General features: G+C 48.2%; 1 protein-coding gene, 1 long non-coding RNA gene and 1 pseudogene across 2 annotated transcripts; 2 read left to right on the top strand and 1 right to left on the bottom strand.

The window, feature by feature from the left end:
* Positions 1-11,931: 11,931 nt before the first annotated feature.
* On the top strand, positions 11,932-12,791 carry LOC103717924 (uncharacterized N-acetyltransferase p20-like). Its single transcript, XM_008806505.4, has one exon. It carries the CDS (start codon positions 11,993-11,995, stop codon positions 12,542-12,544), a length of 552 nt encoding a protein of 183 aa, XP_008804727.1. The 5' UTR covers positions 11,932-11,992; the 3' UTR covers positions 12,545-12,791.
* A 3,220-nt stretch (positions 12,792-16,011) lies between these two features.
* Positions 16,012-16,530, top strand: LOC103699930 (annotated as a pseudogene).
* A 4,731-nt stretch (positions 16,531-21,261) lies between these two features.
* LOC103717923 lies at positions 21,262-22,670 on the bottom strand. Its single transcript, XR_605749.3, has 3 exons — positions 22,383-22,670; positions 21,987-22,159; positions 21,262-21,757 (listed from the first exon to the last, which is right to left on the bottom strand). It is a non-coding gene; the product is annotated as an uncharacterized LOC103717923 (long non-coding RNA).
* Positions 22,671-25,675: the final 3,005 nt, after the last annotated feature.

Here is a 25,675-nt window from a genome sequence, read left to right as displayed (position 1 = left end):
GAAAAAGGATTGTGTCCGAGCAGGAGGTAACCAAGCCTCCGAGGAGAAGGCGACCAAGCCTCGCTCCAAGCAGGAGGCGACCAAGCCTCCCTCCGAGCAGAAGGCGACCTTCGAGCAGGAGGCGACCGGGCGCCCCCCTTCGAGCAGGAGGCGACCGGGCGCCCCCCCCCCCCCCCCCCCCCCCCCCCCCCCCGAGCAAGGGGCGGCTGAATGGATCCCGACTCAAGGGCTTGAAAATGCCCAAGCGGCTCCTCCGACTAGGAAGCATCCGGGCGGTAGATCACCATTATCGTGTTCTCCCACAAATCGTGCCGTGTCCTTGCCAACAATCGATACGAACGGTCTCTCCAGACATTCAGCTTACGCAACAATTAAAGCTTATGGTCTCTCCAAACACCTAGTTCACTCAACAATCAATGCATGTAACCTCTGCTGGCATGTGGCTCATGTGGCTCACTCAACAATTAAGGTGCATGGCTCCTGTTGTCTATGAATGCTTAGCTCCACACGGCAAACCTGTTTGGCTATAAACGACAGCATGGTTCCGTAGTAATTCAAAGACTTCGGCCTGATCTCCTACGAGGACAACATTGATTTACACGATCAAGCATTAACTTCCACTGTACGTCCAACTATACGGCAGTACTTCCGCTCTGTCCCATCACAGGTAAACCCGTTCCCCCTATAAATAAGAAATTCCTGAGGGGGGAAAGGGGGACTCTTAGACTCGAGCTCCTCTCTTGCATGTCTTTGGGCCATCTCTCTGAATTAAGCATCGGAGGTCCGGCGCCGGAAAAACCCGGCCACCGGCTTCTTGCAGGTCTCCCGGAGGACGCCGCACATCGCCGGATCGCCGCCGTTCGCCAAGCTTTTCCGGAGCTCCTCCTTCCCGGCCCAGTGGTCGCCCCCGGGTCCGAATTCCAGCAACAGTTGATGCTAGAGGAAGGGGACCGAGTCGCGGCCATGAAGCTGAGAAGCAAGGGAGCCTCTAATGCCTCCCGACGTCTTCCACCTAGTCCTGGACACTCTGTCCAGAACTCACCATCTCCGGCCGATTCGGCTCCTCAAGTTCGACCGGAACAGTTCGATACCTTGGTGCAGCAGGTTCAGGCCTTGGCTGCTGCCGTCCAAGGCCTGCCACCTAGGGGCGTCCCGACGGCGCCACTTCCTCAGGCTCCGGTTCAACCGGTGCCCCCTCCTAGTGGACCGGCCCCCCAAGGTCAAGATCCCCACGCCCGACCATCCTCCTGGAGAGAACCCCAAGTGAGGGGTTCAGGCGATTGGCCACAATCGTCAGAGATCGAGTCAGTCCCAGGGCAACCTGTGCCCGAGCAGACCACCGTGGCGGCCCCCCAGGGTGACGAACTCGACAAGAAAGTCGAGAAGCTGGAGCGCCAAATCGAGGCACTCCACGGCAGGAGGGCGAGATGCGAGGTCGACTTCGAGTTTACCACGAAGTCCCCTTTCTCCCAACAAATCGAGGATGAGCCAGTCCCGCCAAGGTTCAAGATGCCCCAGGTGGAGCCCTACAACGGCACGACCGACCCCTTCGACCACCTGGAGAGTTACCGGGCCCTGATGGCATTGCAAAGATCCTCGGAGGCCATGCTCTGCAAGGCTTTCCCAGCAACGCTTCGAGGAGCAGCTCGGCTCTGGTTTGCCGGGCTGAAACCGAGCACGGTCTCCTCTTTCGAGCAGCTCGGCAGGCAGTTCGCCACCAACTTTGCTGCCAGCCAACCCCAGCGGCGGACTTCAGACTCCCTCCTCGATATAAAGCAAAGGGAGGGAGAGTCGCTTAGGAAATATCTGGACCGTTTCACTGCTGCAACGTGAGAGGTCCGCGAGCTCGACCAGTCAATCGCCATGTCGGCACTCAAGACTGGAGCTCGGTCTTATAGGTTTCTCTTCTCCATCGAGAAGAATTTCCCAGCTGACTTCACCGAAATGCTAGTCTGGGCGCGGAAGTACGCAAAGGCCGAGGAAGCCGTAGCTTCTAGGCGGGGTGGGGCCGAGCAGACCTCCAAAAAGCAAAAGAGGCATCGTGAGGAGCGCGGCCGTCCCAGAAGCCCATCTCCGCGCCGAGCCAAGAACCCGCCTCGTCTGAAGAGTCCACCTAGGCTGCGGGGACCTCTCCGACCAGGATCCCCGTCCCGTTCGAGATCTCCACCGCGGCCCCGCATATCCAATGGGAGGGACGAAAATTACACTCCCCTTAATGCTCCTTGGACCGAGATCCTCATGGAGATCGAAGGCCGAGAGTACTTCCAGCCTCCGCCCCCGAGGCGGGATCCCGGAGCTTGGCGCAATCTCCGGAAGTACTGCCGCTTCCACCGGGACTACGGCCATGATACGGAAGACTGCTTCCAGCTCCAGGACGAGATCGAGGCACCCATCCGCCAAGGAGTGCTCGACCGGTTCGTATGGAACCGGCGTGAAGAGAAAAGGCCAGCGGAGGATACCGCACAGCCGGAAGATCCAAATGCCAACAGACCCATCGCCGGAACCATTAACACCATCCGAGGCAGAACCTCGGTCGGACGAGCTGCAGAGGAAGGAACCGCCCCGAAGCGCCTGCGCGCCTCCGAAACTATCTCGTTCTCGGATGAGGACTTGGAGGAAGTTGAAACCCCCCATGACGATGCTGTGGTCATCTCTATGGTTGTGAACAAGTTTGATGTAAAACGTGTTCTAGTTGATAATAGAAGCTCGGCGAATGTTTTGTATTTTGACGCCTATTCTAGAATGGGGATGATGGAGAAACAATTATGGAGGATGAATGCCCCGCTGGTTGGATTTACTGGGGACTCAGTTCCGGTAGAGGGCGAGATCGATCTCCTGGTTACGGTTGGGCTCGCTCCCCGAGAAAGTACTGTGAGGATGGATTTCCTCATAGTACGTCTGCCCTCGGCCTATAACGCCATCCTCGGACGATCTGGGCTCAACGCTCTTCGAGCCGTGGTCTCAACCTGCCACCTGCTTATGCGATTCCCCACCAGCCAAGGAGTCGGCGAAGTTCGTAGAGACCAGGCGGTAGCAAGGCGATGCTACATGGCGACCCACGAGGCAAAGCAACCAGCCAAAGTATCGGTTCCGACACCAGATGGCAAGCTCCCGGCCGAAACCTTAGAGGCACGGGTTGGCCCTCAGAAGAAGCGGGTAGAGCCTGGTGAGCTGCTTATCCAAATCCCTTTACAAGAGAATTTTTCCAAGCTAACCGTGCAGGTTGGCTTCGGCCTCGATGCTCGCGAGAGAGATCGTCTTGTCAGCTTCCTGCGGAACAACATGGACGTCTTCGCCTGGTCGTCCGCCGATATGCCGGAAATAGATCCGGAGGTCGCGGTCCACCGACTCCAAGTGAAGCCAACCTGTAAGGCTGTACGACAGAAGAAGCGAAGTGCTGCTCCAGAGCGACAATGAGCAGCAGCCGAGGAAGTCGACAAGTTTCTCGAGACCGGCTTCATCCGGGAGATATCTTATCCGGAGTGGCTCGCCAATGTGGTCCTTGTCAGAAAGGCTAGCAGAAAATGGCGCATGTGTGTGGACTACACCGACCTGAACAAGGCCTGCCCAAAAGATAGCTTCCCACTTCCTAGCATCGACCAGCTTGTGGATTCCACCTCGGGGCACGAGCTACTGTCTTTCATGGACGCATTCTCAAGGTACAACCAGATTCGGATGGCGCCGGAGGATGAAGAGAAGACAGCCTTCATCACTGACGGGGGCACCTACTGCTACATAGTAATGCCTTTCGACCTAAAGAATGCTGGAGCGACTTATCAGCGGCTGGTTAGCCAAATTTTTAAAGATCAAATAGGCGAAACATGGAGGTCTATGTTGATGATATGTTGGTGAAAAGCCGCATGGCGCAAGATCATGTGACCGACCTCAACGAGGCATTCTCTACGCTCCGAAGGTACCGGATGAAGCTCAATCCTGCCAAATGTGCGTTCAGAGTCACCTCGGGCAAGTTTCTTGGCTTTGTAATTATACAGCGGGGAATCGAGGCCAATCCCGAGAATATCCGAGCGCTCCAAGAGATGACGCCCCCAAGGACAGTCAAAGAAGTGCAACGGCTTACAGGCCGAGTTGCAGCTCTCGGAAGATTCGTCTCCCGATCGGCCGAGCGCTGCCTTTCATTCTTTGCGGCTCTCAAAAAGCCAAAGAACTTTTTATGGTCGGCAGAATGCCAGCAAACCTTCGAAGAGCTCAAGTGCCTTCTCGCCACTCCTCCGCTGCTTACGAAGCCTCAGCAGGGCGAGCTCCTCTACCTATACTTAGCCGTTTCTCCCATAGCAGTGAGCTCGGTCCTGGTTCGAGAGGAGAGCAAGCTTCAAAAGCCAGTATACTACACCAGCTGGGTTTTGAGAGATGCTGAGACCCGATACTCCAAGCTGGAAAAGACCGTCTTCGCCCTGGTCGTCTCAGCTCGAAGGCTCAGGCCTTACTTTCAAGCTCACACGGTAGCCGTGTTGACCGACCAGCCAATAAAGCAGATCCTACAGCGATCAGATCGCGCTGGCCGAGTTACAAAGTGGGCCATCGAGCTCGGGGAGTTCGACCTCGAGTACCGACCCAGACCGGCGATCAAGGCGCAGGCACTCGCCGATTTTATAGTCGAGTGCACTGTGCCAGACGAGGCCGAGCTCGAACCCGCGCCAGCAGAGTAGACCCCGAGGTCGACGTGGACTCTGCACGTCGATGGTTCTTCGAACTCGGGGGGTAGCGGAGCGGGCCTCATTCTCACCAGTCCAGATGAAGTGGTCGCCGAGCAGGCTTTACGCCTCGAGTTTTTCTTCTCTAATAATGTGGCGGAATACGAAGCGCTCATAGTCGGGCTTAAGCTGGCTAGAGAGCTGAAGGTCGAGAACTTGGAGGCCTTCAGTGACTCCCAATTGGTTGTAAGCCAAATTTTGGGGGACTTCGAAGCAAGGGAGCCGACAATGCAAAAATATCTCCAGAAGGTGCGGCACCTCACTTTGACTCTGGGTTCCTTCCACATTCAACATATTGCTAGGTCGGAGAATCTCAGAGCCGACCAATTATCAAAATTGGCGTCCTCCCGCATAAGCGAGCTCCCAAAAGCGGCAGCACTGGAGTACCTCCAGATTCCCAGCACAGAGGAGCCCGAACCGGCTCTTTGTATCGACGTTGAGCCAAGCTGGATGGATGAGCTCGTTAGCTACCTACAGAATGGAGTTCTTTCCAACGATGAGCGTGAGGCTCGTCGAGTCAAGCGCATAGCCTCGAGATACATACTGTATGAAGGCAAGCTCTACAGGAGATCCTTTACCTCTCCCCTTCTCAGATGTCTCTACCCGTCGGAGGCGGATTACGCAATGCGCGAAGTCCACGAAGGCATCTGCGGAAACCATTTGGGAAGCCGAGCACTGGCATACAAAATTTTGCGCCAGGGATACTATTGGCCAACACTCCAGAAGGATACGCTGGATTTTGTTCGGAGATGCGACCGGTGCCAGAGGAATGCCAACATCCAGCGCCGACCCTCAGCCCCCTTGACTTCAATCAGCTCTCCCTGGCCATTCGCTCAATGGGGAATCGATATCCTGGGACCGTTCCCCTTGGCGACTGGGCAGAGGAAATTTCTGATCGTCTCCATTGATTACTTCACGAAGTGGGTCGAGGCCGATCCAGTGGCCCGGATCACCGAGCAGAAGATGCAGGACTTCATTTGGAAGTTCATAATTTGTAGATTCGGGCTCCCCCACATCCTCATATCAGATAACGGCCGCCAGTTCGACAACGCTCATTTTAGAGAATTCTGCTCGGAGCTCGGCATCGACCACCGTTTCACCTCGGTTGCACATCCTCAGGCAAATGGAGAAACCAAGATAACGAATCATACTATTTTGCAGGGACTCAAAACCAGGCTCGATCAGTCCAAAGGGCAGTGGGTCGAAGACCTATACAACGTCTTGTGGCTTATCGGACCACATTCCGCGTACCCATCGGCGAGACTCCCTTCAACTTAACGTACGGAACGGAGGCCGTCATCCCGTTGGAAATCGGACTCCCTTCTCCAAGGGTAGAATGTTATGATGCCGACTCCAGTGCTACGCAGCTCAGGAGCAACCTGGATCTCATCGAGAAGACAAGGAAAGCCGCCCAGGTCCGCATGGCGAGATACCAGCAAAAGGTGGCGCAATACTACAACGCCAGGGTCAAATTCAAATCCTTCAAAGTGGGAGACCTCGTCCTTAGAAGAGCTGAAGCTTCCCAGCTGGCCGAGCAAGGGAAGTTGGCCCCAAATTGGGAAGGACCCTATCGGGTCGCGCGCGTCCAACGACCCGGAGCGTACAAGCTCGAATCCCTCGAAGGGATCCCCATTCCACGAAGTTGGAGTTTCGAAAACCTCCGAGTGTATCATCAATAGGGCCCCGAGGGTTTCTCTGTTCTGAGCATAAGTTTTATCTTCTTCAGTGATTTTTGCTATTCTTCATTTATGATCGCGTTCGTCCTAATAGGAAGTTTCGTAATCTTTAGACAACCTGATATGCGATCCTGCTAGGATACTATAATTAATGCCGGACGACGCTAGACGCCTCGGCCAGAAGTCCGAGATGCAGCCATCGAGCTCGGCTTGATCTCCACCGACCATCGAGCTCGGCTCGATCTCCATTAAGTACCTCGACTGAGGTCGGGATGCCCCAAGTGTCGACAGTGCGTGCCCAGACCCCTCGACACTTCGGAAAGACGGGGTAGTACCTTCGCGGTCCCCAATATGCGCCTCCTCGACTAAGGTCGGGATGCCCCAAGTGTCGACAGTGCGTACCCAAACCCCTCGATATCGGGATGATGGGATAGTACCCTCGCGATCCCCTCCGGAAATAAATGTTCGCGATCATCCAAAAGTTCGAGATGCAGCCATCGATCTCCATCATCCATCGAGCTCGGCTCGATCTCCATCGACCATCGAGCTCGGCTCGATCTCCATCTACCGAGCTCGGCTCGATCTCCATCAGCTATCGAGCTCGGCTCGATCTCCATCAGCTATCGAGCTCGGCTCGATCTCCATCTATCGAACTCGGCTCGATCTCCGTCGACCATCAAGCTCGGCTCGATCTCCATCGACCGTCTAGCTCGGCTCAATCTCCATCAACCATCGAGCTCGGCTCGATCTCCATCGACTATCGAGGCTTGGTTCCGATGTCAGATACCTCGATCGAGATCTGGGCGCCTTGAAGCCTGCGACAGCTTCATGTACGAGCTCAAAGGGTTACGACCCCATGCTTCGGATTAAGCTTGGGGTCGTCCTCTATGACAAGCTGAGGTACCACTAAGAACAATTCACGGCATGGGGCATATAACTCCGAGAAGGTACGCTCTGATCGGCGCCTACCTTATTCGATACGCACATTCCATTCATTCTTATGTTGGATATGTAAATGAAAATCCCGGCCAATATCAGGGTCCTCCGCCGAGCCGATTACGAGCTGAAATCTAGTCGAACACGCCCGCATGAACCCTAGTTCGGTTTTTCGGCTGCTCGGTGAAATTTAATCCCGAGCTCGGGGGGTTCAACGATTTGGGCCACAAGCTAGTTATCTAATAAGATGATTAGAGCACGGCGCCCCGCAGCTGGGGCCCCGAGCTCTACGACCGCGAAACTGCGGCTCAAGCTTAGGAGCTTGGCAAGCTCGGGCATTTTTTCGGTCTAAAGTGCCTTAGCAGCTCGAAAACCTGAGCAGCAGAGTCTTGGAGAAGCGTTAGCTAAAAAGTGAACTACAAAGGAATTGAAAGAACGAAAGTTGAAAAGGAATATTTCCATTCAAAAGCCCGGAGGCCAGGTACAAAATTAAGGCTCGGCCGTGCGGTAGACAAGGGCCGACCTCTTGTTACGAAAAGGGAAAGAAAAAGTACAAAGTTTTAAGAGGTGGCTGCCGTGGCATCTCCAGCCGAGATCTCCCCGGGCTCGACTTCGATGCCCTCGATGACTTCGACCGCCGGATCCCCTTCGGCAGTAGCCCCAACCTCACCGCCTTCGGAGCTTTCAGCCGCGACCTCGGGAGCGGTTCCCCGAGCAGCTTCTTCCGTGGGAGCCTCCGGAGCTGCCTCTCCGGTCGTCTAGTCCGACCTCGCCCCGAGGCCTTCGACTCCAGCTCCGGGCTGAAGTAGATTGAGATCAAAATCGGGGCAGAGCTGGCACAGTTGATTGCGGAAATCGTTGAACCCTTGGATAAGGCCGTTTACGGCTTCCTCCTCGAGCAGCTCTTGAAACTCTTCCGATTCTCGAAAGAGCCGGACGGCATTCTGAGCCCACTCCTGGGCCTCTTTCTCCCGTGCTTCGAGCTGCTCGGCCTTCTGCTCCGCTTCCTTTACTCTCTGCTCGCGGATGGCGAGCAGAGATTGCGCCTCGGCCAGACGAGCCTCGGCGGCCCGCAACTCTGATCTAGCCAGAGTATGAGCGGCCTTCTCCTCCTCGAGCGCCATGGATAGGAGCTTGACTTCGTCCTCAGTGGCGCCCACTCGAAGCAAGAGCTCCTTCTTGTGGAGCTCGAGCTCCACCAGCCTTCTGTCGGCCTCTTCTAGTGCCCGAGAACTCCGACGAGCTCGTTCTTTGTAATCTGCCCGAGCGCGATCAGTGTCTCGATTTCGTGGAGGTGCTGCAACCAAGATAGAAATTAGGCCGAGGATAAAATTACGGTATAAAACCTAAAAGCGTAAGGAATAAATAACAGCAAATAATGAAGACCTACCCGAATAGCGGAGAGGCGAGTTGACTCCAAAAAATTATTCAGGCTCATAGCCTGAATTTTTGCCCTATCGGCTGGAAGGAGCGCAACGCGGAAGATCTGCCGGGTCGTCTCAACATTCTTGAGGGCTGAGTCGCCCTCGCACACCGTCCATTCCGGAGCGTAGGGCCGCCTCTCTTGTTGGCCCTCATTCTTCGGCAGTCGGAGAGGCTGGGCCTTGTCGCCTTCAGCGAGGGCGGCCTCACAGCCCCTCGGCTGCTGCCCGGCTCGGATGCCGGGCATTCGGGTCGGAGGGGCGGCTGAGGGGGGACTTGCGAGATTGGCGCCGGGCATGCAAGCGCCATAGCAGTTCCCGCTGAGCTCCCGGGCTCGGAGCTCGAGCCTTCCCTCCGAGCAGCTTCAGAGGACCCGATCCAGAGGGCGCTCTTCTCGGCGGCCCCGTCAGCCGAGACCTTTGCCTTCTTCTTGGGCTCGAGCGGTTCTCCTCCGAGCTCGGCAGCCCTCTTTCGGAACCGAGCGTACAAAACTTCGCTCTTGGTCACCATCTTCGCAATGTCTGCAAGGACGAGCAAGATAAATTCGCAAAATATTACGGAGAAAAAGAAAAAGGAAACCTTTCTATTACTATCCTTATCCTGAGGACGCGCCAAGCTCAGACCGACATTGACCAGAGCGTCCTCGCTCACGAGGCTGCTCAGAAGAATACCATCCCCGAGGCCGCGAACGGTGTTAAGGATCCCCTGCTTGCGTACAGAAAGCCTGGGGAGTTTGTTGGCGGATCTGAGCCGGCTCTGCCTCCACCTAGGGTCAAACCCCCACGATCGCTCGGAACCCAAAAAGAACTTTTTCTTCCAGGCGTGAATAGACATCGGAGCGTCCTGGAAGAGCGGCCGACCCGCCCGAAGGGCGATATAAAGCCACTCCCCGTCTCCCGGGCTGGACTTCAACATGAAGAGCCGCCGGAAGACATTCACGAAAGACGGGATCTCGTACGCTATGCACAACGACAGGAACCCGATGATCGTCCTCCATGCGTTTGGAGCAAGTTGCGCCGAGACGAGTTGGTACTCCCCGAGCAACTCGTTCAGGAACCCATGGAAGGAAAAGTGTAGGCCGGCCCAGAGTGCCTCCAAATACACTCCGATCCGACCTTAGGGGGGGTTCGTTACCCGATCCCCCAACCCAGCGGGTTCCAAACGGAACCCTCGCCGAGGAAAGAACCACTCCTCGACCATCTCAACCTCTAACTCACTCATCGTGGACCCGATTTCAGTCGGACCAGGACCCATTAAGAAAAAGAAAGAGGAAGAGGGAAGAAAAAAGGGGTTCCGAGCAGATGAAAGAGGGACACATGTGGGAGTTCGTCGGAGGTAATGGAAGATCGGCCGCTTCGGACTAGGAAGGAGATGGAAGGAAGAAGAAGACAATGGGAGAGAAATCGAGGATGCCAAGGAGGGGTTTATATATAGACCCCTCCAATGACTCAGATCCACTCGGCAGAACGCTCCTCCCTGTCCAGATCACGACACGTGTCAACCCAGGGAGTTAAGGCGCAGCATTCAATTCGGACCGACGCTTTGGAGAAGGAGACGCCTCGTCGGATCGTGTAGCCCCATCATGAGCTCACAACGCAAAAATATTTGGAAAAACGGGAGGTACTAATGATGAGACACTTCGGAAAAGAAGGGACGTCGTCCACCTACTCCCATTAAAGTGTCTCGAAGCGCGCGATAATTCAAAATTCCTCCCTTTAATCCACTTTAACTACTTCCCGCGCTCGAGCCTGCGAGCAGCTCGAGCTCGAAAGTTGGGGGGTAGTGTTGGGGAAAAAAGAATTGTGTCCGAGCAGGAGGCAACCAAGCCTCCGAGCAAGAGGCGACCGAGCGCCCCCTCCGAGCAGGAGGCGATCGGGCGCCCCCCTCCGAGCAGGAGGCGACCGGGCACCCCCCCGAGCAAGGGGCGGCCGAATGGATCCCGACTTAAGGGCTTGAAAATGCCCAAGCGGCTCCTCCGACTAGGAAGCATCCGGGCGGTAGATCACCATTATCGTGTTCTCCCACGAATCGTGCCGTGTCCTTGCCAACAATCGATACGAACGGTCTCTCCAGACATTCAGCTTACGCAACAATTAAAGCTTATGGTCTCTCCAAACGCCTAGTTCACTCAACAATCAATGCATGAAAATAATTTCTGTCATGACCAATATAGAAGAAACGATCAACCTCCCATACAATGGTAACATTACGTTTCTTCTTCTTTTTTCTTGAATTTTGTAAAAAATACAAGCACCTAATCTATGGCAGACTTTTGGTGATGGACTTTCTTCCTCTCAAGCTCCAAAGAAAGCTATTATTTCAACTCCCAAGAAATGCATTTGTACCGAACTTTTTAAAGATAAAACTCCTAAGAAAATACATTACCTACGATAAGTAATTTATTTTTGATACTAATCCTTTTTTATCATAATAATTGTAATTAATTATCATTAGTTCAATTTTTTTACTCCTTTGATTATCTTTTTTTTCTCCTTTTTGTTTTAAATTGTAGGAACCTTCATGAGTTTCCTTCAAAAAAAAGAATGCATGCTTCTTTCCAACCCAACCAACGAAGGAGAAATGATGAATAACGAAACTGTACATAAGTACATATGTGTATAGATATATAAGTATACATGTATATATAGAGAGAGAGAGGGATGTGTTTATATATTCTTTATGTTGCTCAATGGCCAAATATTTTCCTCCCAATTTTTTCTGAAATCTACTTAAAAAACTGCATTATAGGGTGGCTAGTTTACACTAAAACGTAGTCATCCCAAATCTAAGCTCATATACCTTTTGGATTCGGTCGGGACAGGTCGGGTCGTAGAATAGAAAATCCAAAATTGTTCTAAAAATTAAATAGAAGAGGTCGGGCCGGATTAGAATTTAGTAAACCCAAATTTGACTCAGAAAATAAAACGGATTCAATTTTAGAATCCAATCCAGTCTCATGAATTTTTTAAATTAGGTTGGATCGAATCTGATAGGCCGATTTGGATTCGGCCATCGGTCGAACCGGTCCATTTAGGGCTATAGTGGCCTTGGGAGAGTAAGGTCAAATCGTGTTGGATGCACATGACACCCCGAAGGATAATGACGAGAGAAACCGTCAAACGAGGCGGCTGGCTTGCCGAAGTGGGGACCGTATGGAGGCTTCCGAGGATCACATAAAAACTTGAGGAAGACTTGTCCCTGGGAAAGAAAAAAACAGGTCCTCCTCTGGTGCGGCAATCACCCACAATGGAACGAGAGGTGAACACGGAGGAAAGCGAGAAGGCGACGCCGCAGATCTCCCTCCGCCCTTTCGTCCTCTCGGACGTGGACGATTTCATGGTGTGGGCTTCCGACGACAAGGTGAGCAAATTCTGCACCTGGGACACTTACACTAACAAGGATGACCTCCTCAAGTACGTGAAGGAGACGGTGCTGCCCCACCCCTGGTTCCGCTCTATCTGCGTCGGCGGCCGCCCCGTGGGGGCCATCTCCGTCAGCTTGGGCTCCGGCGAGGAGCGGTTCCGGGGCGAGCTCGGGTACGTGCTGGGGTCCGAGTACTGGGGGAAGGGGATTGTGACGGCGGCGGTGAGGCTGGTGGTGGGCTCCATATTTAAGGAGGTGGAAGGACTGGAGAGGGTGAGTGCCTTGGTGGACGTGGACAACAAGGCATCCCAGAGGGTGTTGCAGAAGGTTGGCTTTCATAAGGAGGGAGTGCTCCGAAAGTATGCGATTCTTAAAGGAAGTATTAGGGACATGGTGATGTATAGCTTCATATCCACTGACCCCTTGGTTGGGTAATCCATGGTGCTGATATTCTGGGCGTCGTTATTCCTACAGTTTCCCACTATAATCTTTGATGCACCTTCTACTTTTGTCTAGTTTTGTTTTGGATAAGATAAGTCGGTTGCTGGCGATTTCAGGCAAAGTTATTTTTAAGAACCTCGATCCTATGCTGTAAACGGCCGTATGGTTGATTCGGATATCTGATGCTGTAGCGATGTTACTTTTAAAAATAATTGAAAGAAAGAAGAAAAAAATCTCGAAACCTGTTTTTGTTGCTCGCTTTTATATTCTTGCTGGGGGGCAGCCATAGCCGCATCCCTCCTGTTCGACAAATTGTCCGAACGAGCTTTTGCAACCCAACCGGCAACAAAATACTCCGTTTGGACGAGCTCCATCTCTACGTCTGGCGGTCCGGGCCCTACTGGACGTCAGACACAACCAAAGGTAACGGCTGCCGAGTCTGGGGAGAATGGTCTACCGGCCGGCTTTCTTCGAGGCGTCAGCCTTACTATTGCTTATGGTGGGAGAAATAAAAAAAATTAAAAAAAAATGAAGAAGAGTGCAAGACAGCAAGGGAGAAGACAAGGAGAAGGATTGAGCATAGGAGTGCAATTGGATTGGGTCGGACCGCATTATGAGTGTTCCCAACCCAAATCGGTGTCATGTTCGAATCTTAATACTGGACCTAGACCCAATCCAATAGAAAATTGGATCGAGTTGGGTCGAATCCATTGTTAAAATTTCTGACCCAACAGGTCATTCGGGTCAGACTCGGTCCACATATAACTCAGTCCCAATCCAAAAAATTCGGGGTCGAGTCAGGTCCAAATAAATCTGAAAGAGTATGACTGAACAGAAAGCAGCTTCAATGACTTTTCTTTTAGATATTGAAGGACAAAAAACTACAAACCAGATAAAGTTAACTGGCTAAAAAAACAGCATGCAACACTTATTAAATCAATTATTTGGGGAACAACCTATGTCTTCATACTTAGGCATTTTCGAGGCCTAGTTGTTACTTTGTTGCTACAAATGATTATTATTCTTTAATAAGCCTTCAAAACCAAGCAATGAAACTGCATGAATCATTCTATATTTTGAATTGGAGCTGTAAACTGAAGATGCAAAATACTACTTATATACAGGACATGCACATCAGTCATAAGGCATAACTTAGAGAACAACATGAATTTATGCCTTTTCAGGCCCAAATAGTTTATCGGGTTTAGTTTGAGTCAGGTCAGGTCGTAGGGTTGGAAATCCATAATTGTCCAAAATTTCAAACGGATCGGGTCAGATCAGGTCGAATCTAAATTTAGTAAACCAAGACTCGACCCGAAAAATGGAACAGATCCAATTAACCTAACCTAGCCCCATGGGTCCTCCAAAATGGGTTGGATCGGATCTAAGCGGGTCGAGAAAGGTCATGGGTCAACCCAACCCATTTGCAGCCTTAGTCGAGCGACCAAGGAGCGAAAATCCACCAAAAATGGAGAGGCATGGAGGATGTTGGTGCCGAAGGAAGGAAAGACTTCGCCGAAGCACCACCCAGGAGCCTGAACACTAGAGCACTTGAGTAAAGGAGCGAGCGACGAAAGAAGTAGAGGCTGAAGGATGGAGACACCCTTATATAAGATGTAGAAGGCTCTAATCGAAGCGCCTTTTTCACTACTTGGGTAGATTAAGCCACGTGTTAGCTCGAGATACAGCGCGATGATTCATCAGGATTGCTGCAATAATGACGCCTTGAAACCCTGCAATGATGATGCCTTGAAACAACCCGGATATGACGATGCTTCAAGAAGACTAATCAACGCATTTATTACCCACAACAAAAGCCTCTCCCTCGATCGAAGTGGGGACTCGACTTCCACTGCCCGAGCTGAGATGCAGTTCAGCCTCAGAAGTGGGGGCCAAGTATTGGGAGACATATTGGACACCTCGACCTCGAGTCAGACTTACCCTCTTGACCTCGAACATGAACCGAGGAGAACAACTTCGGCCCCATCCGAGCAGCCAACCAACCGAGATGATCGACTTCCATCAGCCGAAGAGAACAAGCAACACGTGTTGACAAGGACTGACAGTCCTAACAACCAACTGCTTTGGTAGTCCGTTGACGTGGCAGCACCACGGCCTGTATCACACCAACGCTGCTCGCCGCCTATGCAGACTAACACCCACGCCTTATCTAGCCATCATTGCACGCCACATCAGATCAAGTAACGACAAAATACACTCTCCTATATAAAGAGGCAGCTTAGAGGACTTCAGGTACGCGATATATCACTCATAGAGCCATACTCTGCTAAATCTCTACCTTCTATATTTTTGCCTCGTTATTCTGACTTAGGCATCGTAGGATCTCCGCCGGAAACTCTCCGGCAAACGGACTTCTTACAGACCACTTTTGGAGGAGATCTACCCCTGCTCGACTCGTCTCCAACCGACCTTAGAATCGTCTGAGCTACACTCCCACCTTGGTCCGAATTCAGCAGCAATGCCGGCAATAAAGATTTGGATTCATATCTCAATTTTTTTGTTCTTGTGTCAATTAGATTGAAGGAAATCAAATGTATCAATTCAGTTTTTAGTTCTTGTACGATGCTACGTATCTTCAACCTGATTCAATTCATAATGATTCTCAGTTGGAGTAACTAGTGCCTAGTGGTTTAGGTAAACAATGTGAAACTTGCACTGATAAATGGCTTGGCGGCCAAAAGAGAATGGTCGTTATAGAGCTACTACTTGTTCCCCAAGTAACGAAGTTTGTTACTCAAATCGCAAGCTTGGTTTTACCTAGTCAACGGTCGCGGCCACCATGTTTCGTTTTATTTCTTTGGCAGGACACCATGTTTCCATTCTTCACTGCTATAGTAGTTGTCTTATCCTCTTTTTCTGATCCACATCTTCTAAGTTGAAAATATTATAGGAGAAAAGCACTCCGACACATATTTGGGTTACGGTAAAAGTTGGAGGGCCTTTTCAGACCAAACATATTTACCGTGAAGCCAATAGTACTGCGGATTGGTGGCTGCATATGTAGCTTGTCACTCCAAAAATATCCTGTGGACTGAAGATGGAAAGATGCTCTTGGCACTTCGAGATATTCTATTTTTTGATTTTATTGAATGCATCATGCTCTTTGGATATGATCCATCCATCCTAGCAAAAAAAAAAAAAAAAAAAACCAGCAAACAGTCGTACTCTGCTAGATAGTTCTAATGGTAAACATTGAGGAGGGCAACATTTTTTTTAATATATTCTTTGGGTGCAAGGACAGCATCTGACTCCTCGTTACATGGTGAAATATCCAAATAACAAGTTGTAATTTTTAAACTTTAAAACCTACGGCCACGCAAACTGAGAATTTGACCGCTGACGCATCCTCCAGTCCATAAAAAGCTACTCCCCATCAAATCAGGCCAAGCTCCAGCCAAATGGAAAGTGGCGCCGGCCCCCAACCAAGCCAGTTGGTGGAGGAGGAGAAGACAACCAATTCCATATATCATCCTCCGCCCATTCAAGCTCTCGGATGTGGAAGATCTCATGAGATGGCAATCTGACGACCGTGTGATGCGCTTCACCACAAAAGAAGCATGCAGCACCAAGGACGAGGCCTTGGATTACATCAAGAGCTTCATCATGCCACACCCTTGGTGCCGTGCCATCTGCATCGAGGACCGGCCGGTGGGCTCGGTCTCCATCTGGCCGGTACCTGGCCATGAGAAGCACATTGGTTATGGCTTGGCCTATGATGACTGGGGACGGGGAATAACTACGGCAGCCGTCAAGAAGGCAGTGGCCATGATTTTCAAGCAGTGGCCGCATTTGGAGAGGGTCGACGCCATCGCCGACGTGGAAACAGAAGGTCTCACAGGGTGCTAGAGAAGGCCGGGTTCCAGAGGGAAGCGGTGATGAGGAAGTATATAATGATAAAGGACAAGGCTAGAGACGTGGTCATGTATAGTTTCCTGTCTACTGATCCCTTGGTTGAATGATGTTTTATTGGGATTAATTTTGTGTTGGTTTGGCACTGTTCTAAACAGAAGAATGGTGTAATTGCGACATGTTTGTCTTTTGGTTCGATTCTGGCATGGTGTCAGCACCATGGCAATCTGAAATAAAGGATACCAGAGTCGAGACTCCTGGTCTATATTGCTAAGTATACTTGTCAAGTTAATGCATGATAATTAGCAATCAACTTACACTAACAATTTCAAAACATGGAGTAAGGTTTCTGTTGGAAAAAATATTGAACACCTTGACATTGGACCAAAGTTATTCCTTTTACCTCAGACGTAAAACGACAAGAACAACCTCGGCCTCAGCCAAGCAACCGACCAACCGAAGTGAGCTACCTCGGTTCCGGCCGAGGAGCCAATCAGCCAACAAGCCATCAGCCGAAGAAAATAATGAGCACGTATCGACAAGGACTGACAATCCCAATAACCGACAGCTCTAGCAACCCGTAGTAATGGCAACACTACAGCTTGCGCCCTACCAATGTTGTCCGCCGTCCATGCGGACTGGCACCTATGTCTTGGCCGTACTATCGGCCATTATCTAGCCATCATTACACGCCACATCAGGCCAATTAATGACAAAATGGACTCTCCTATATAAAAGGGCAGCCCGAGGGACCACACTCTGCTAAAACTCTCTTCTTTTCATATTGTTGCCTCGTTATTTTGAATCAGGTATCGAAGGATCCTCCGTTGGAACTCTTCGACAAGCAGACTTTTTGCAGATCATTTTTGAAGGAGCTCAGCACCCGACTTGCTCAGCTCACCTCCAAGTGACTTTAGAATCTTCCAAGCTGTGCTCCCACCTCAGTCTGAAGTCAAAGTTAATGACTAGAGGATGGGCCCCTAATCTCCAACAACAACGACATCCATCGAAAGGAGGGACAACCAGCACGAAGCCATAAGGAACCCGCAGCGCATCGCATGCTTCGCAACACCGAGCTTTGGCCTCCCGAGGGTCATTACAGAGTCTGGAACCTACTCCACCGGAACAACCTGCCATGCCTATGGACAATGAGCAATACAATGTGCTCACTTAATAGCTGCAAGGTGCTGACCGCGGCGATCTAAGGCCTGCAATAGACAATGACACGATCAAAGCCAGTCCGATCGAAATTTGTTAGCCCAACCACCACTTTCAACCACCAACGCACGGCATGCGCCTGATCAGCCACCGCTCTCGAGGCCAAGACTTAGAGCAGACCCCTCAGAGTTAGCACACCCAGCGAAGCAGTATTGGTCGAGAGAGAAAACAGCGTGCTCCAAGCCCTCTTTCTGGCAAGGACTCTGCTCTGACCCTATCGCTTCCTTGCCGCATGGAGCCCCCAACCCAACAGGATACCAACCTCGATCGAAGAATCATGGAAATGGGCTAGCAAATTCAAGCCCTTAGGGGATATGCTTGAAGAGTGAACAACGACCTCAACTTCTTCTCGAAGCCCCTTTTTACCATGCGGATCATGATGACTTGGTTTAAGGCTCTCATAATGCTGCACAGAGCCACTGACGCCATGCTTTGCAAAGCATTCTTCGCAACCCTTCGCAAGGTGGCTTGGTTGTGGTTCTCAAGGCTTTGGCCCGATTCCATTCACTCATTTGAGCAGCACGCCTGCCTCTTCAAGACCCATTTTGTCTCCAACTGAAGATGGTGTCGCAGCTAGGATACGCTGCTCAATATCAAGTAGGAGGAAAAAAAGTCCTTTAGGGACTATGTTAGCCGCTTCAATGCGGTGACCTTGGAGGTCCGCAACCTAGATTAATTGGTCATGATGTCAGCTATGAAGAGCAGCCTGCGGTCGTCAAGCTTTCTCTTCTCCTTGGAAAAGCGCTTCTCCGTCGACTTCGTGGAAATGCTAGCGCGAGTCGACAACTACGTTAATGCAGAGAAAGCCATAGCCTCTGATTGCGAGTCTGCTAGCAAGAGACCCCCACGAGGAGGAAAAAAGGGATGCGAGGAGCGAAGAGTGTCGAGCAGTGACTTGCTTTGATACGAGAGGGGCTTGCGACGAACTAAGAGCCCTCCTCAAAAGTTTAAGAAGTAAGCCCCTCTCCCTATCCCGAGGACCTAAATTCTTATGAAAATCGAAGGTCGAGGCTATCTGTCCCTCTACAGCTAATAAAGGTTCTGACGGCCAAGAAAGGGCAGAAGAAGTACTACTATTTCCATCGAGACTACGGCTACAATACTGAGGAGTACGTTAAGCTCAAGGATGAAATCAAAGCACTTATTTAGCACAGATGACTGGACCAATACGTGTGCCCTTTGCGGGACTAAAAAGTGCCTGCCCCAGCCTCTGACCAACCTTCCTCGGAACAAATCAACAATCATCCAACAACATGCATCATCAAGACCATCGCTGGCAGACTTACCGAGGCTCTCAAGTGCCTCAAGTAACTAAGATCCTCAAAAAGAGGACTGTGGAACAGCTGTGGATTCTGCATGTGGACGGATCATCAAGCCCGAAGGGTAGCAGAGCTAGTCCCATACTCACCAGCCCTGACGGAGTAATACATAATATGCTGTCCAATTCGAATTCTCTGCTTCGAAGCATCTTAACAGCTTTTCGATCCCATAGGCTTGTAACTCTGGCACCCTCGCGCCTATTATTAATGTGGTCCATTGTAGCCCAAACTTATCTCTAATAAAAAATCTTATTGTTGTATTTCTATCGTTCAGATCGGATGACTGCGACAAACATATTTGACTTGGATCACCCCGAGGATACTTGGGGCCCAACAAAGGAGAAATCCTGGGGACGCTTGGGGCTTCCTCAAAACCAAGCCCACTTGGAATTAATCTGGGACTACAATCCAAAGATGAGGAGACTGACCCCAGCGCCGAAGGCCTTACATGCCACTCGACCTCTTCAAGTCGTAAATTGCCTAAGCAAAAGACCGGCCCCCACATTAAAAGCTTGGCGTGAGACTCGACCTATCATCAACTACCTCAAAGAGGAAAGACTCCCCGAAGATCCGAAGAAGGCCCAAAGGCTAAAAGACTGGGTTGCATACAACACTCTGATCTACGATTGAGTACACAAAGGATCGTTTACCTTGCCCTACCTCAGGTGCCTCTAACCTACTAAAGCCAAATACGCACTCCAAGAAGTCCACTAGGACATATATGGAAACGATTAGGAGGGGAGAGCCTTAGCTCAGTTTGTAAGAAAATACGACCAATGTCAAAAGCATGCCAATGTCCAGCACCGACCTACGGTACAATTGACTCCGATTAGTGCCCCATAGCTATTCACCCAATGAGGCTTAACAATTGCCTATTGTTAATACATATAACAAAATTATAAGTTATAGTGTTCACACATATAACAAAATGGCTCCTCTCATTATAAGTTGGAGCAACAGTTGTAGCATTATAAAATCATCACTTTAAACAATGTGTATAAGTTAGAGATACAATTAATCTGGAGTGGGCCTTTCTAATAAATTAATCAAGCTGAAAATTTGGATTCCTTTATATCCTTCATAAAACACAATGAGAATGTCGAAGCTAGAAATAGTGGAAGAAGAAAAAATGCCGTTAACTGCAATTAGCAGCCCGGGCTGTTACCATTTGAAAAAAATCTAGTGATGTGGTGGCTGTTAGATTATTGCAATAACCCTAAACATTTAGATAGTTGTTGAATCTGGAACTTGTACCATTTGAAAGATTCTACTAGTGTGGTAGTTGTAAGATCATGGATCACAATAACCCTAAACATTTATGTTGATAGCTTCTGAATCTACCAAACAAAAGTTTACATGAAATTGCAAATACATGAACGCACGAATGTGTGGATGATTTTGGTGATTCAGATAATGTTTTGACACTTAAAATTAGTGTATCAAAATGTTGAAAGTATACAAATGTTGGCTTTGGGACTCATGGGCAAATCACTACTATTTCATACATACATGTTTTTAGATGCAATAGCACAGCAATGATTTTGCATAATGGTGTTATAACCATTATATAATGGTTGTTACAATAGTTCCAGCCACCCCTGTTACATTTTTGGGATAAATAAATCAATAGTTGTTTTCCATTAAATCCTGTTATAACGAAATATTCTAACATAAATTTGATCATTATTTTCATTTGTACCTTCTTTTGAATAAACTAACATTTTTAAAATTCAAGGTTTTATTTCAGAATTCCCTGCAAAAGTATTATATCATCCAAAGAATAATATTATTTTTATCTATGAAAAATAAAGGAAAAGATAACTTTTAAGTTTCTGTGATTACTCGTTGGTTTCCAGTGCTATAACAACCATTATTTTAGTGATTATTTTAATATAAAATTTCAAAAGTTGCTTTCTAAGATAAATAATAGCCATTACACATAATTCTAACTATGATATACTGTACCATACCATACCGGATGGTACCAGACATATCGTCCCATACCGATGGCATACCAACACTCGATACGCTATGCATACTGCGTACTATACTATATCGATACTATGCTAGTGTCGCATCGATACGAAATTCAATATCGATATAAGTCCAATATCGGTACGGTGAATTTTGGTTCTAACCGCTAATAAAGGTTCAACCAAAGTCGAATATAACGAGATCATGTGTTATTTACGGCCTTGAGCACAGCTTTTGCTATAGCACATGGTTGTCAATTTATTACCTTATATATGAGGTTATTCTAGTACTGAGGTGATTGGCATGACATCATGAAGATTTGAATTTCACTCAAATTACCTAGCTAAATAATAGATTATAATAACACTCACCTAGTACAATTTCTAACCACATCACTAGATAACATTGTCAAAGAAGAAACATCAGTAACATTGTCATATGTCTAAATACATTCAATGACAAAACACTTCAAAACTGCCTATTTTTAACCTTTAATACGAGTAGGTCTTTAAAACCTACTTCACAAATATTACAATAACACTCACCTAGTACAACCTCCTTGGCAAGGCTTCTAATTGAACTTGTATTTGCTCTCTCTCAATTCCTTGCAAGAAGCAGCCTTGGCACCTCCAGTATTAGGCTCTTGCAGTGATTTACCCACAGTCGTTCTACAAGTCCGGGTTGTCGATCTCACTCGGGCTGGCGAAAGGAGCAAGCTTTGGTGATATATCGCAAGAACTGTACGAGATTATGGGATCATTGGTACTTTTGCTCGGGTACTGTCCAGGATCAGCTTTTCCAATAATCAATCCTTTGGATCTTCAATCTGGAGATAAGAAGCTAAACATCAGCCTCTCATGAATTCATATTTAAAGAAAAAAAAACATTTAACTGCATCAAACAACAAGGATTTTTCAAGTAATTATCGCATTATTCTTGAGAAAACAATAAGGAAAAGAACTTGAGAGAGTTCCCCCACAAAAATTACATTTTTTTAAAAAAAAAAAACAATAAAGAATAGACTCAAACAAACATTGAACAAGGGAAGCAATTACCTGTGGGCTGTATCCCGGCATGTGAAAAAATTTAAGAAACATAGCAAACAGCATCAAGGACAACTACTTGAACAAATCCATGCTGGTGCAGAGGATGCTGCTGGTAGTAGGGCAAACATTCCATGATCAGAAGGAATGGAAGGCTCGGATGGAAGTATAAGCTCTTGGGAACCCTTAAGGGAAAAAAAATCAACATAACATGCATTGAGAAAAAGAACAAACTTTTCCATTATAGAAGAAAAGATTGCTTGTTCAAGAACTTCATATTTCTGTTGAAACAAATAAATGGAAAAGAATTTGGCTTTTTTTTCCAAGAAAAAGAACAATTCGTAGTGAGAAACGAAAAGAGAACCAAAATTCTTGACACTGAAACAAAGGTAGGAGAGGTTTTTATACCTCATCGGGTTTGCGCGGTGGGGATTGAGAGAAGTTTCTTCACGTCCGAGGCTGATGTGGGCGACCAAACGCAGGGCCTTCGTTATGGGAGGCTGAGGAGGAGGTTTCAAGAACCTCGGCTTCATTGGAAAATGAAGATCCTGAAGAGCAGACCCTGCGAAGAAGACGAACGAGAAAGGGAAGAGAGCGAGAAAGGGACCATGGAGAGAACGGGATCTTTATAGAGAACAATCCAAACTGTGGGCGGCGGCCGCCGTTTAGCCGCCGTTTTCAAGAGAGGGTGGGAAGTGAAATATTTTGTAATTTGGTGGAGCGGGTCTTTAGAGCTCTAGAATCTGAAATAAGGAGGAATTTGGGTTGCGGGGCAGGCCTAAATTTGAAAACGGTTAATGGAGCTAAAAATAATTTTGACCATTTTATATTCTTCACCAAATATAATTGAAACATTGAAGCTAGATGAAGAAAATAGGTAAGTTCTTGTCAGAATTTGATTAATAGCTTCGATTGTTACCTTATTGAGATATTGGGAGTGATGCAGCAGTTTAATAGAGAAGCTAGCTTGGATTTTGAAATTTTGGTTAATTGTTAGATAAATACTTATCTAGAATTGCAAATCCTTTGGCATGAAGCATGTGAATGATGCTGATGAACTAGATTTTTCTTTGACAGATTTTGTATATATGTTGAGGATCAACAAGCTTTGTGGATTTAAACTACTATTTTGTAAGAACCCATGCAAGTGTGTATTTAGTCCCACATCGGTTATGCATTGGATAAACTTTAGATATTTATACATAGTCAATGTAAATAACACCTGCCAACTAGCTTTTTTTAAGAAGGTCCTATATTATCACAAATAGTATCAGAGACAACCTAGTTTGTGGCCTAGACCAGCTGACCAGGGGACACTGTAGCATAGATTTATTTAAGCTTATCACAAGTTGATTATGGTGCTTGTGATTCGATTTGAATAGATTTAGACTCTCAACCGGGCAAGGATGTCAAGACTTAAATAGGAAAAGTATTTGAGAAACCATAAGGATATGTATTTCATTCCATATCGATTATGCATTGGGTATGTTTTGATACTTATACAAGATTAAGGACCCAAATAATACATTATAGCTAAGCTTTTTAGGTGAGATCAATCCAAGTCAAGCATAGCATTTTTATTGTGCTATTTAATTGTCGGTCTCTTTGGGGACGGCGCTGTGATGAAATGCCGCCATTGACTGGATCTTTCATTGCCGGTCCACAAAGCTAATGAATCTCTAATTGCCGTTCCCTATCCCATTCCTCTAAATTTTGTAATTCAAACTATGCGCTTCCCTACCCGCCCACTCGCACTAAGAAAATACCTATTATGATCCGTTCTATTTTTCATCGTTCCAATTTCCTCCTATTAAAAAGTTGCTAAAAAGAACCCCCCTCTCTGTTTCACCATTCCCTTTTTCTCCATCCCTAAAACATCTGTGAGAATCCCTCCCCATTTGGTTTCACCTTTCTACTTTCCTACATCCCTAAAAGAAACTTAGAAAAAATTTCCTCGCCTACGTTTTAACCATTCCCTTTCAAGCATTCTACTATTATTAGGAATATAGAATTTAGCATCTATCATTGCAGGAGATAGATACTTCTAAATCTTCTCTATTTGAGTGTAAATCTGATCAAGGATTGTGTATTGTAAGATAGAAATAACATGAGTTTCAGAACCATCCGAGCATACGGCCATGAATGCTAGACTATTTATATCCTTTAAAGTCATTAACCATTTGAAGGCAAAATGGTACCTGTTTGAAGGCAGAAAGGGTCCACGATTCTCTTAAGGAAAAACCAATTGCAATTAAAACAATTTTCTAACCATTTACAAAGAAGCCAATATAGGAACAACAAATATCATGGAGAGGAATAAACGTATCATCCATTGAAGTCCACGACCACCAACTGCAACCTATGGAGAGGATCACGTCCGAAAGAGAAACCCAAAATAAACTAAAATACGAGGTGTCGTCTTAATGCATCCACCACCAATATCAAAATTAAGGGAGAGGATAGCATTCAAGACAAGAATACACTCTATCTCTTACAGTAATGGAGAGCATAATTGTCAGAGCTTTTGAGGGGAAGGGGGCTCTCTTGAGGTCTGTTGTAAAACAGGCTCTCCGTCAGACAGTAGAGATTATGGAGGCTGCTGAGTTGGATTCACCTGTGATGGCTAGGGACATCTGAGACCCCCTATTTGCTACCATAGCGCCCAGATTTGTCTTTGTTTCTTGGGAGCCTCCATCTCTGGCTATCTAAAGGTGAATTTTGATAGAAGTCTAGCCGGCAGTGGCGATCGAGCGGGAGTGGCTTTTGTTATCTGTGATCATGGCGTCAGACTGCTTGCAGCAGGGGGTTGTCCCTCTTCCGAGGCCTCGATTTTTGGGGTGAAGCTTAGGACAGCTTGGAGGGGCTGTCTTATGCGAGATATGTTATGCAGGCTGGGTGTATCATTCTGGAAGGAGACTCAGCTTCCCTGATGGCGCGCCTCAGGGATGAGGGGTGGGAGGAGGTGGAGCACCTGCTTTCTGGGCGATATTCATCGGAGGCTACAGGAGTGTCAGGTTCTCCAGATCAGGCATGTCTTTCAGGAGGCGAACCAGACTACTGACTAGATCGCCTCCTTCGCTGCGCACCACTTCGGCGAGTTTTTTTTGACTCAACAGTCTTCCGTTCTTTTTGCATTATGTTGTTTGCTTGATGCTGATGTAACTGCAGATTGTGCTCATGTTAGGGCAGTGTGAGCAGCTGATTCACCCCCAAAAAAATAATGGAGAGTATAATTATCAATTTAAGATCTGATCCAAAAAAAAATAATCAAAAAATATTATTTAAATTTTTTGATCTATATAAATATTTAAAAATTATTTAGTATATATCGGCTAAATATATATCTAACATCCAAAGAGAAAAAGCCATATTTGTTATTTTATAGTAGGGAGGGATAAGGAATAGGGACAGATAGCTAAAGGACTTCTAGCCCTGGACGGGAAATTAAAGTGTCATAGAAAGCACGGCTCATCCTGCTTCTCATGCCAACGTGGAAAGCAGAATTTAGAGGGGAGGAGTACGAGAGTCTTTGTGACGTACCAGAGTCATGTACCCTTTATCTTGTTTTGTCGGTGAAAATGCCCCTAGATCCCATTGGAATAACGCGAATGCCCTCGGACAAGGATGCTGAGTTGCTGGCCGGCGTTTGCGGCCAAGATGGCCCAAGAATGAACCCCTTGTCGGTGAGGCGGTGGAGATCC

The sequence above is a fragment of the Phoenix dactylifera genome, chromosome 16, assembly GCF_009389715.1.
Source record: "Phoenix dactylifera cultivar Barhee BC4 chromosome 16, palm_55x_up_171113_PBpolish2nd_filt_p, whole genome shotgun sequence".
Classification (NCBI taxonomy): domain Eukaryota; kingdom Viridiplantae; phylum Streptophyta; class Magnoliopsida; order Arecales; family Arecaceae; genus Phoenix; species Phoenix dactylifera.
The sequence above is the reverse complement of the archived record's forward strand: the minus strand, read 5'-3'. Positions and strand labels throughout refer to the sequence as shown.

Excerpts from the sequence above, each read along its gene's own strand:
- LOC103717924 (XM_008806505.4), top strand. The coding sequence starts at position 11,993 with ATGGAACGAGAGGTGAACACGGAGGAAAGCGAGAAGGCGACGCCGCAG.